This window comes from Mustela lutreola, chromosome 15 (genome assembly GCF_030435805.1).
Source record: "Mustela lutreola isolate mMusLut2 chromosome 15, mMusLut2.pri, whole genome shotgun sequence".
NCBI classification, from domain to species: domain Eukaryota; kingdom Metazoa; phylum Chordata; class Mammalia; order Carnivora; family Mustelidae; genus Mustela; species Mustela lutreola.
The window spans coordinates 11,525,713-11,537,924 of record NC_081304.1 but is presented as its reverse complement, the minus strand read 5'-3'; the positions used below and the strand labels follow the sequence as shown (position 1 = coordinate 11,537,924).

Here is a 12,212-nt window from a genome sequence, read left to right as displayed (position 1 = left end):
CCCGCCCGCGCCCGTCCTGCTTCTCTCCTCCGCCCCCGCACAGCCGGGAGGTACAGAGGGACGCATCCCCGGGCGCACAGAGGGACGCATCCCCGCGCCGAGGGAAACCCCGCGGGCGTCTCCAGGCCGGGCCCCCGCCTCCGCGCAGCCCGCCGGCGCGCGCTCCACCTGCGCTTCGCGGTTGCGGCCGCGCCCGGGCCGCTGCAGGCGCCGCCGCCGCCGAAGGGAAAGTCCGAGCGGGGACGGCACCGGGGCGCGCGCCCGGGCCGTACGTCGAGCTGCGGCCGCGGCGGACTTATTTTGGAGCCGCCTGGTGACATCAGTCACGCCGAGGGCGCTCCTCAAACCCGCGGTCCCCCGCGAGGCCGGCGCAGCCCCGGGGGAGGGGGGCGCGGAAAGGGACCGTGGGGACCGACTTCGACGCCTCGCTCCCGGCTCACGGCGACCAGGACCCCGACGGCGGACCCACGACTAGGGCTCCGAGCCTGCCCGAGAGCCGCGCACGAGGGGGCGTGGCGCGCGCCGCGGGGGCGTGGCTCGCACGAAGGGGCGTGGCTCGCGCGAAGGGGCGGGGCGGGGCGCGACGGAGCGGCGGCGCGGCGCGATGGGGCGTGGCGTTGCGCCGGCGCGGGGCAGGGGAGGGCGCGCGGTACGGCGCGGGGCGCGACGCCCGGGCGCGCAGAGGCCGCCGCAGGAAGCGGGGCGGTGTCCAGGGCCGGCGGGGTGAGGGCAGTGTTGTGGAGCCGTCAGATCCGGGCCGTGGCCTCCCGGGCTGGGGGGCTTGGTTGTGGAGGCTGGGGACGGTCGCGGTCGGTGGGGAGGGGTGAGGATTGGGGCGGGGCCGCCGCGGCGGAAGCAGGGGAGGACAGCGGGGGACGGGGGCGTCTCCGGAGAGCAAGGCCCTTTGAGGAGGCTTCCTCCGGGCGGAAAGACGGAGCGAGGCTCCCCGGGGGATCCCCACTCCACCCCAACCAGGGACCGGGTCGCGGTTGCACGGGCCCCGGGCCAAGGTGCGGGTTACTATAGCAACCGGCGGGGGCGGCCAACGTGTCGAGGTTTGCCCAGGATGTGCTGGTTTTAGCACGGCAGGCCTCCAGCCCGCATGAGCGAGCCTCTCCTGCCTCCCGCGCTTCCACCCAGGGTGGCCAACCTCTCACACTGCCTTTGTAACATTAGGGTGAAGGCACCCCGCACAGCACTTCCCCGGCCAGGCCCAGGCATGCCCGTCCTTGTAAGGCAAAATCTTCGATGGGAGCCTCCCTCCCTAAAGGTAGGTGGCCTGCAGGAGGGCACATTTGGTTGCTGTTTTGTCCCGTAGGAGACGTGAAAGGTCAGCCCGGCTGGGGAGCCCTGAGGACGATTTTATACACACATCCGACCTCTGACAGCAGTGACCTCCGTTTGGGAATTTCGCTCTCTGGAACCCCAGGATTCTGATGTCCAACGAGAACGAACAGACATTACCTTAGCTTGAATTTTCCCATCAATTGTCAATTATTAAACTGGAAAAAAAAATCTAGGGAATTAGGAAATATGATGGGTTCCAGAGAGTGAGTCCACAATTTTTTTTCCCCTTTTATAACTCAAAAAGCCTCGTGGCGGAACAGCTGTTTGACGCATTCAGAAGGAAGGATGACAGCTCTACAGAGGAACACGGTGTGAATGGAAGAAACCTGTCATTGTGAGTCTGGCTTTTGGTTAGTCACCTGATGTCCTCCCCAGGGTGACATGACTTGGAGGCAATAAACTTCAGTGGCCGAGGTCTATTACCAGCCTGCAGTTAAGTTACAGAAATGGCAGGACTTACATCAGTTCTCTTTTTGTGTGGTCTGGAACATCTTTGAGTCACCTTGGAAAAGATGAGTATTTTTCATGCAGCCCTAATGAGTCAATTCATAATATTGTTACCCCAGGGACAGAAGGAAATAGGGAATCAGGTCATCCTCTTTATTCTCTTATGGTTTTTGTAACTGGAGCAGGTTCCGTAAGAGAAGGAGGAATCAACTTCGTGATTTTTCTTTTCACCTTTTCAGCTACTCTCCCCAAGAAATGGATTGGAAATGGGGAAGAAAACGGGTTGTTTGGTGCGAATAATAGTAACAAGCAAACAAACAAACAAAAAACCAATTTTTCCATTCTAGGGAGAAATGAGAGATGTATGTGGAGGATAGGCAGATTCAAGTCACCGGAGTGGATATGCATTGTCTGTCTGATTGCTTGTGTTTTCCTGGTAGATGCAAACAGTACAGCACTCTGAACAGACTCTAAAAACAGCTCTCATCTCAAAGAACCCGGCGCTCGTGTCACAGTATGAGAAGTTAGACGATGGCGAACGGCGTTTGCTGAACAAAGCCTTCAAGCCAGACAATGATCTGTTTGGACCCATTACCCTGCATTCAGAATCAGACTGGATCATCTCCCATCCGGAGGCTCCCCAAGACTTCGAAGAGTTTTTCAGTGATCCTTCTAGAAAGGCACCGTCTCCAGAGAAACGCAGTATTTATATACAGTGCATTGGTATACATTGGTAACTTGCTGGATTTGGGTTGGTTTGCAGTGGGCCTGCTGCCAGGGATAGCCTGGGCTGCTGATCTCATTCAAGTGGGCAGTTTTATGATCATTTTTTGACATTCATTACAGTGGTGGAACCCTTGTCCCAAATCCCCTTAAAAAGGGACATTTCATTTCTTTGTAATTCATGTTCACATCAACGAGTGATAAAGGTTTATTGAAAATCTAGAGTTAGTTTGCCTCTAACTTCAGATTTCTGATTACAGACTTGAGAGGCTGAATGTTGAATCATTCTCAGGTCTGTCTTGCATTTTTTCTGTCTTCTAGGGTCTCTGGGAAACACCAGAATTATCAGTGAAGAATATATTAAGTGGCTGAAAGGTTACTGTGAAGCATTTTTCTATGGCTTGACAGTAAAACTCCTAGAACCGGTTCCTGTCTCTGTCACGAGGTGTTCCTTTAGAGTCAATGATAACACACAAAACCTACAAATTCATGCAGGTGAATTAAACAACTTTACAATTTGAATTGAGGAAAGGAACTATTAGATACATGTACGGATGGATATATATATATGTATATATATATATATATATATCTCACATGGATTTTTTTTTTTTTTTTCAAATAGGGCATATCCTGAGGTTCTTAAAAAAGAAGAAACCTAGAGATGCCTTCTGTATTGTGGGAATAACAATGATTGATCTTTACCCACGAGACTCCTGGAATTTTGTCTTTGGACAGGCCTCTTTGACAGATGGTATTCCTTTTTGACATTTTTGGTAGAAGTTTCTTCACCTTGAGAGTTATTTGAACCTGTGGATAAAGGGAAGAAAGTCCAACCAATTATTGTTTTAATACTTCAGACTGTTATTTCTCGTGTACGGTGCTATGCTCAGGAAGTAGTATGCTGTGGTTGGATTCTGATGATCCATGAGCCATGCACTACCTACATGACCCTGAGGCCAATGATACCTAATTTATTTTTTATTTTTTAAAAGATTTAATTTATTTATTTGTCAGAGAGAGAGAGTGCACAAGCAGGCAGAGTGGCAGGCAGAGGCAGAGAGAGAAGCAGGCTCCCTGCCGAGGAAGGAGCCTGTTGTGGGACTCAATCCCAGGACCCTGGGATCACGATCTGAGCCGAAGGCAGCAGCTTAACCGACTGAGCCACCCAGGCATCTCAATGATACCTATTTTAGAGAGTCCTTTTGGGATAGTTTACCTGTGCGGATACATAAAATGTGTACACATATACCTAGCATCCATAGAGGTATTCTGCACAACAGATGGTGAATGTCAGTAATTCAGGGACGAGGTGAATTAAACATGTTAAGGATGTTTGTACTATCATTAACACAAGTGAAAATCCTGCTGCTTTTCAGTTCTTTTTGTAGCTCTCTTGCATAGCTAGAGTGACCAGAGGCTCATTTACAAGTGTGCAACGTTCTTACTCTGTGACTCATGACATTATTTTACTTCCGTAAAGTCAACTTCAGTGTTCAATTTGAGATATAGTAAACTTGACTCACTGGGAATTCTGCACTGTAATACGGAGGGTAGAAAAGAATCTGGAAGTATCCTTTTCTGGGTAGAAAGGATCCCATTCTGGGTAGAAAGGATCCCATTTTTGCATTATTGTATTTCATTCTTTTTGCGTTCTCTCCACTCCTTTTCTCCCCACCTGTCTGTTTGTGCTGTAATTTCTCTACCCTCGTCCGCTAGGATCTGACAGGTTTGAAGGGGAGTCCAGTGCACTGAGGGCAGTGGTGGTCCATTAGCGCTCTGGGGCTGGGGAGTAGGTACCCAGGATTGTGCTTTCAGAGTACCAGTTTGACTATCCAGGTGTCACATCAGCCTTGGGGCTTGTTGGGGGTGGGCCCTTTCTTTAACAAATTTTTTTTTTCTATTAGGCATTTCCTTTTCTGACACATTCTTTAGAGGTGGGAGCCCAGGGCACCAGAGTCTCTTCTACCCCCTGCTCCTTCATTGGTGACTTCTCCATTTACATTCCTAGAGTGTCCCCAACCCCCTCTTGGAGACTCTGGCCACTGCTGTCTTTCTGATTTTTTAAGAGCTATCTTTCTATCAGAAATAAACTTTTTTTAAAAAAGAAGATTTTATTTATTTATTAGGAAGAGCTCAAGCTGGGGATAGAGGGAGAGAGAGAGACGCAGATTCCCCACTCAGCAGGGAGCTCCACATGGGGACTGGGGAGAGTCCGGGACTCCATCCCAGGACCCTGAGATGACCGGAACCCAGGGTTTAGATGCTTAACTGACTGAGCCACCCAGGTACCCCTATCAGAAATAACTTTTTATGAGCTGAATTTTTCTCTCCCCTTTTATAATTAACCTGACAGTGATGGAAACATAAAAAAAGTTTAACAAATTTTACCTAGACATTGCTAGCTAATTTATCTTACAGCATTTGAGGTGGTCAGGGGGCATTCTCCTAAAATGTTTCTACTTTAAGGCCCTCCCCTCCTTTTTTAGTAAGTTTTTTTTTTTTTTTTTAAGATTTTATTTATTTATTTGACAGGTAGGCAGAGAGAGAGAAGGAAACGGGCTCCCCACTGAGCAGGGAGCCCGATGCAGGGGCTCTATCCCAGGACCCTGAGATCATGACCTGAGCTAAAGGCAGAGGCTTACGCACTGAGCTACCTAGGTGCCCCTTTTAGTAAGTTTTTAAAATAGTGCATGGCCTGAAAGAAGGTATAAGCTAGCAGCGCTGATCTGTTGGGCAGTGAGATAGTATCTTACTATAAGTGACCCCCTTACTATAAGAAACCCCCAAAGATGGGGGTTTTCAAAATGGAGAAATTCTTAATTACCAAAGAAAATAATCTTACATCCGTAAGTTTATTAGAAGGAGAAAATGTTCTTGCTAAAGGTATTGTAGTGAAATATGCCCACACTTGGTTGTCTAGAGGTAGAGGAGGTCCACTGTGACAGGAGGAGACTTGGGTTTTCCTTAACTTTCAGAATGTTCTCTCTCTCTCTCCCTCTAAATATCAAATATCAGGCGACACCTGGAGGGGTGGGGTGAGGAGCATTCTCTTCGGATCAAGTTGGATTGGACAAACTTACTATGAATTCATTTCTTTAACAACAACAACAAAAGCCTTTTTCTAAAATGCCTTATTTTAAATCACAACGGGAAGAGGCACCAATTAAAGTGATAATGTAAACAAGTCTCACCTTATAAAACCGTGCCCTTTAGAATGCGTTGTGCAGCAAGCCCTGTCCTCTCTGTGCGCAGAAGCTTCCGTGTGACAGGAAGTCATTACAGGAGTGCTTATTCTGGTCACACGATGGCAGCCACATAACGTCCCGCTCTGAGTGAGAAGGGGGAGGTGGGAGGAGGTTCTGCGTGAGGGCATGGTCTCCACCGTGGTCTCCAAGCCTCAGGGCAGTGCAGGGACCCTCGCTGACCTGTACGACCTAGACATCTGGTTGTTGTGCTCCTAAAGAGGAAAGTCATGGCTGTGTGGTGTGTGTGTGTCACCATTTTTTCCTTGCTCCTGTTGGAGTCCTTGATTTGGACTACTCTTTGAGAAAAAAGACTAATCTTAGAGGGGAAAAAATTCTGGAATTTTCCATTTCTCAAGAATTTGATCTCAAGACCATTGAATCTTACAGGGCAGGGCAATGTGGCTAGCAGAAGAGCTAGATAGGGAAATCTGGGGCAAAAGTTCTCCTTTGTCTTGGCAAACTATAAGCATATTAGACTGTGAATGCAGTAGCACAGATTTGTACCCAGGGACTAGATGCCCAAATGGGCTCTCTTTGTTGGTTTTTCATCCAGGAATCTTACTCCCATTCTGTTGTTGCTTGTCCTCCTCTTCTAGGTGTGGGGATATTCAGCTTTGCCAGGTACGGCAGTGATTTTTATAGCTCACACTATGAAGGCAAAGTGAACAAGCTACAGAGAGTATCTTCAAGTGACTATTCCATTTTTGATAACTATTACATCCCCGAAGTGACCAGTATTTTGCTGCTTCGTTCCTGTAAGGTGAGTCATTTACAAAAAAAAAAAAAAAAAAAAAAATCCAACGGTATTTTTTAAAAAGCTTTTAATTATCTAAATTGTGTATAAACAGCCCTTCAGGTCCTAATTATAAATGAGTTTATATCAGCTTGCATACTTTTGATGGATATTGTTTGAAGTCGTCAATAAAACAATTAAAATGGATACCTTAATACTGAGATTTACAGTATACATGCTGGCTTTTTGTCCTGTTGGTGACATGCAGCCTTGGCTGTCTGCACATCCTCGCCACTAGTTTCATTGCAGAATTCTGCTATGAGTAAGGTAACTGACTCTTTGAGGCTGTGGTGGCCACCCAGTCAAGCTGTTCTTGGAGGCCACTGCTCTCAGGCATCGTGAGAATGGCTTTCTTTTGGCCCAAAGCAACCTTCTCCCACGGTTAGTTCTACTGACAGCTCCTGACCCAAGCCCTGCTCTTCGGGAAGCCGCCTCCTGATTCCCTCCCCCACCATCTCCGTAGCCAGAAACATAGGCTTTTCCTGCAGCTGGGAAGTTGTGCTTAGACACTGAGGGCTAGAGTGTTTTCAGAGTATGTGCCCCATGTCAGCCTCCCCTGGTGCAGATTGAGCACCCTTCCTCCCTAACCTGCTGACTCAGCATCTGTGGGGGAAGGGTCCAGAATCTAAATGGGTAACAAGCGTCCCACTGGTCTAGTGCAGTGGCTGTAACCCAGGGGTGAGTTGTCCCACCCGGGGACTTCTGGCGGTGTCTAGAGACATTTCCCATTGTTGCATTTAGACAGTGGGGGTTACCGGTGTCTAGTGGGTAGAGGCTGGGGGCGGAGCTAAGCATCCTATAATGCATGGGACAGCTGTGTCCTTCCCCCATCCCCACTGTGCTTATGCAAAGAATGATCCCACCCAGCACGTCAGCTGTATCAAGGCTGAGAAACCCTGCTCCAGGGGAAGTAATGAAGTGTAGGGAGGAAGGCGGTAAGACACTTAGGGAAATGAAGGATTAAGTCTTTGGGCCGATTAAGTTTTGGTGAGGACAGTAAGGGAGTTGATCTCTGTAACTTGGCTTCTTTGAAAAGCAAGGAAAAGAAGGCAGGTGTAACTCTGTGCTGAGGGTGGCACTACCAGGCCTTGCTGTGCGTGTCTTGCAGACTTTAACCCATGAGATTGGACACATATTTGGACTCCGGCACTGCCAGTGGCTTGCATGCCTCATGCAAGGCTCCAACCACTTGGAGGAAGCTGACCGGCGCCCCCTCAACCTTTGCCCCATCTGTTTACGCAAGCTGCACTGTGCTGTGGGCTTCAACATCATAGACAGATACCAGGTAAACGAGGGGAAGAAAAAGGAAGAAGGGAAGTGGTTATCTAACTAGCAAACTGCCATTTTCTATTAGGCCCTTCTGTGGAGCTATAATTTATCAGAGGAAATTAGTGCAAAGATAAGCAGGAAGCTGTGGTTTGAAAAAAAAGAAAAACACACAAAGAAATCTCCTCTTAAAACTGCCTTGCCTCTGAGCGCCTTGCACTTGCGGCTCAGTGAGAAACTGGGGGGGAGTATGTAGCCCCCTTCGCTAAGTGCCAGAGAACTTGACTTGGAAGAACAGGCTGAATGCTGATGTGCGTGGCAGAGTTCATTTTTTTTAAAACCATAAGTATATGTGGAGATGCTTCATCTTCCCACCTGTGAGACAGGGGTATGCTGTTCACGCACAGGAAAGGATGAGTTTCTTGAAGGAGGAAGAGGGAGAGGACGTAATCTCGGTACGTGTGTGCATGTCCGTGCATCCAGGCCAACCCACAAATGCATCTGTAACCCATCACATAGCTCCTTGTGGGTGTGACTGCTCACGCAGCGATCTTTACGTACGTGTGTCTGCCTGTACCTTTGTGCACACTCACACGGGGACCACTTGCACATCAGCTCGAAAGCACTTGCCCAGTGCCCTAGGGAACATTTGGCACGTTGAGAAAAGCATAAGCCGGGCGCCTGGGTGGCTCAGTGGGTTAAGCCACTGCCTTCGGCTCGGGTCGTGATCTCAGGGTCCTGGGATTGAGTCCCGCATCGGGCTCTCCGCTCAGCAGGGAGCCTGCTTCCTCCTCTCTCTCTGCCTACTTGTGAACTCTCTCTGTCAAATAAATAAGTAAAATCTTTAAAAAAGAAAAGAAAAGCATAATCCTCCCATCCAGAAAAACCTGTGAGGCTGCGTGTTTCTCTTTCATCTCTTCTCCCGCGCACACGTCTGACCGCCATCTGTAGTCGTAGTCTGTGTATTTTTGGCCACTGCTCCTTCATGCGGCGTGTGTTCCACACTCACAAACGTCTTTATCAGACGGAACATCTTACGGGGCTAATAGGAGCCACTGATTGAGATAATGTGATTTAGAAGTCAGCGCGTTTCTCCTGCCTCAAACTATTTTGCCCTGATTTATGAACGTGTGGATCTGAATTTTGTTTCTCAAGGCGCTGGTGAGGTGGATTGACGATGAGTCCGCCGACAGCCCTGGAGTCCGCAGGGAGCACAGTCGGGAGGATCACGTGACTTTGCCAAAGCCTGTGGAAGCCTTTAAGGAATGGAAGGAGTGGATAATAAGATGCCTTGCTGTAGTCCAGAAATAAGGACCTTCGCCTAGGAGTAATTCCCGTAAACCTTTGCGCATTATGCCTTCCCTTGGATGCCGTACTTCCTTAGAACAAACTGCTTTACTGACTCTGCCCTGTGTCAAGTAACAGAATGGAACCTTTTTAAAGCATCTGAACTTTGAAATGAGGCTTACTTGGGATGCCGACAACTATAAACCCTCAGCCTGGTCGTGGTAGTGAGCTCGTCATTTCCGTCCTTGAAATCCATTTATACCTCACAAGGGAGTTAGGACTAACAGATAAGTAAGTAAATATAAAAATCACTGTATATATCCCAAGAAAGGATATCCAAGGAATGTAATTTCCAGGGGGTGATTTTTGATTCATTTCTCAGAAGGAGTGCGCTGCCTCCTACAGACCCAGCCTCGTCTGTGGACTGTCATTTCCAGGGAGCCTGTCTGCTCTCCCTTTATTCGCTGGTTGTCCCTTGAGCCTGAAAGAAGCGATAGTTCATTTGGGGTTTGGCAGCTTATAAAATGTGACGTCCTCTCAACCATATTTACAAGTGAAACTAACAGGACTTGTACAACAAACTATTTGTGAAGGGTCTTGCTCAATTTGTTAAGATGGGCCTTATGTTTGTGAGTTGCCCTTTTCCTGTAGGCTTCGAGCAGGTGTTAGGTTTATTCCTGCGATAGTATCACTCTCACTTTGCATTGTGCAGTGTTCCCTTGAGGAGGACGGAGAGTGTGATGGGGTGTCCTGTTGGTGTGGCAGGAATGCCTGTGTTGGCCTGTCAGGCTGTGAACATCGGCTGGATTTCCACTGTGGGGGAACAGGCTGAAAACCACAGGCTTGAAGATTCACCTTTATGAGAGCAATGTATCTCACGCCTCTAGAAATTAGATCAGATCGTTTGGATGCTGGAGAGCAGATTGCCTTCTCCACGTTCCCATCTTCACCCGGAAGGTAAAACTTACAGGTAGTTTTAAATTTTGAAGTTTGGAACCTAAATTCTTTCCACGTTAACTTTATTTATGCAGTGCGATCGAAAGCACATATTCTAACTGAACATGCTTTTCCTTATGACATTCATTCTTCCTTGATGAGACCTCTTAAGGTCATTTACGTTCAGACTCATTGGAGGGCAAACACTTGGTGGTTCTAATATGAAAAGAGAACCCAAGGGAGCATGGACTTTTATGGATTCTGTTACAAGTTTTATTTCACTGTTACTGGCCCTGTGTTCATTTTTCTTCTGTTTTCCTGCAAGGTAAGCACAGGTTTGGCCCTATAGGTCAGCAAGAGTTACAAACCTACACATTCAGATTTGGCTGTGTGTGTAAATTGGGGGGCGCGGTTGTTCCAACAAGACATAGAATCCATTTGTACCAACTCTGCACGGGGAGACCAGGAAAATGTCTTCTATTTAAAGAATCAAATCATAAGAGTCCTGTTAAAAGTTGGACAGATGTTAAGTTTAATGTAATGGGCATTTATTCAGCAATCAAGTGTATAATACTGCCTTGTATTTACTTTCGGACAATTTCTTAGGGTTAAATTTAAAAACTATAATTTGTTTACTGCAACTACATTTTATGTACTATAGGGAAACCTTGTTTTGAGAAATTATTTTCACTCAGTAACAAACGGAAATCCACGTAGAGCTTGCTTTGCAAATGCTGAATGAACAAACAGGGAAGAGAACTAGTAGTTTTCCATGGTCTACACACCGTTGTAGAAAAAAGCGAATCGGAAATGTTCGCTTTCGCGCCGGCGGAGTTAAGTCATCTCCCTTTGGTCAAGAGAAGTATTAAGTGGCAACATTTCAGTCCGCAAAGCCTTGTAACGGCAACGGCCGGACCGAAGAACATGGCCTTTCCCGGATCACCCCCTGCAGCCCCCGGACACCCCCCGCCCCCGCGCCATCAAGGGTGTGTGCATTCTGCACCCGAGGGTCGAGGGTCGGGGTGCTGCGGGTCGGCAGCGCCCTCCACCCCCGCTCCACAGCTGGGGGCTGGGTCTTACTGCGCCTGCAGCGCTGCACCACGCCCCGCCCCGCCTCGAGCGCGCGCACGGCGCGTCCCCGGCCCGCGCCCCTGGCCGTGCCCGCGCGCCCCCGGCCCACAGCGCAGCCTCCACAGCGAGGGGGCTTGGAAGCCGCGGGGAGCCCGGCAGATCGGCGCGGCGGGCGGCGGAGCAGTGAGTGCGGGCGGGCGGGCTCGGGGCGCGTGTGCGCTGCGCTGGCTTTCGGGGGCGCGGCGGAGCCCCTTCCGCGGGCCGGGCCCCTAAGCTAGAGCGGCACCGTCCACTACGGGGAGAGCGCGGGCCGCTGGTGGCAGCTGGATGGCTTCTGGTGGCCGCGGGAGCTCGTGTGGCCAGGGCACAGGAGAGCAGGCTTAGTCTCACATTTTACTGAATCCAATACATCCAAAATACTATCATTTCAACCTGGTGTCCATGTAGAAACAGAGAGAGTTTACATGGTCCTCTCATCCCGAGTGTTCGAACTCAGGCGTGCACTTGACCCTGAGAGCGCATCTCAGCGCCCAAGGCCGTAGGCGAGGGCTCCGGGGCTCCGCGTGGCTCCAGAGACGGGGCTCCGCGTGGCTCCAGAGACGGAGCCGGTCCTGGACCGAAACTCTGCGTTAGTACCGTCTCTGGCTGCACTCGGGAGGGCGCCCCTCGGAAGCGGAATTGCTAGTTCTCAGGAAAGGCTCTTTGGAGGAAAAGGGTTGGCGCGCCTTCGGGCAGTACCGGGAGTGCTGCCCTTCAAGCCCAGAGGGTGTGAACGCTGGAAGGATTCCATTGGCTTTTAGACCTTGCTGTTACTTCCTTACTTGCTGGGATTTGTTTGGTTTTTTGTTTGTTTACTGTCTCCCATTGCCAAGGGCCTGGTCCGTCCTCTAAACGCATTTTCACTTCTGAATGCAGGATTGTAGAGTGTGAATAATGTGGATCCTGCTCAGTTCATTTCACACGCGGAGACACAGGCCTGCAGTAGCGAAGTACACTTGTTCTCAGTAGCACCAACGCAAAGATGGACCCGGTCGAAGTCTCCCTCATTATGAATTCTGCTTTGTTTTCCCTCTGCTGCATGACCTCATAAGAAG

At 49.5% G+C, this 12,212-nt stretch overlaps 2 protein-coding genes across 14 annotated transcripts in view; both read left to right on the top strand.

Moving 5' to 3' along the window:
- Positions 1 to 610: 610 nt before the first annotated feature.
- On the top strand, positions 611 to 9,695 carry AMZ2 (archaelysin family metallopeptidase 2). 5 transcript variants are annotated; one of them, XM_059148560.1, is made up of 10 exons: positions 611 to 723; positions 1,177 to 1,270; positions 1,592 to 1,681; positions 2,235 to 2,517; positions 2,839 to 3,012; positions 3,143 to 3,271; positions 6,362 to 6,525; positions 7,667 to 7,843; positions 8,232 to 8,279; positions 8,980 to 9,695. In XM_059148560.1, exons 4-10 carry the CDS (start codon positions 2,235 to 2,237, stop codon positions 9,133 to 9,135), a joined length of 1,131 nt encoding a protein of 376 aa, XP_059004543.1. In that variant the 5' UTR covers positions 611 to 723; positions 1,177 to 1,270; positions 1,592 to 1,681; the 3' UTR covers positions 9,136 to 9,695. The 5 variants fall into 5 exon arrangements, with proteins under 5 accessions (XP_059004543.1, XP_059004546.1, XP_059004542.1 ...); XM_059148559.1 differs by having other exon boundaries at positions 639 to 823; XM_059148561.1 differs by lacking the exon at positions 611 to 723 and adding an exon at positions 849 to 1,010.
- The window catches only part of ARSG (arylsulfatase G), a 104,938-nt gene continuing 101,990 nt past the window's right edge, over positions 9,265 to 12,212 (top strand). For 6 of the 9 annotated variants that reach the window (XR_009347952.1, XR_009347953.1, XR_009347954.1 and 3 more), the window contains exon 1: positions 9,844 to 10,081. The gene's annotated coding sequence lies outside the window, so the exon portion shown is untranslated. Of the gene's footprint in view, positions 9,403 to 9,823; positions 10,082 to 11,209; positions 11,302 to 12,212 lie in introns of those variants that run through there. The other 3 variants (XM_059148548.1, XM_059148550.1, XM_059148549.1) reach the window with 3 other exon arrangements.

Coding starts and splice junctions, on each gene's coding strand:
- AMZ2 (XM_059148560.1), top strand. CDS start 2,235: ATGCAAACAGTACAGCACTCTGAACAGACTCTAAAAACAGCTCTCATC. Junction 2,518..2,838: donor TATTTATATACAGTGCATTG/GTATACATTGGT, acceptor TCTGTCTTCTAG/GGTCTCTGGGAAACACCAGA. Junction 6,526..7,666: donor TGCTGCTTCGTTCCTGTAAG/GTGAGTCATTTA, acceptor CGTGTCTTGCAG/ACTTTAACCCATGAGATTGG.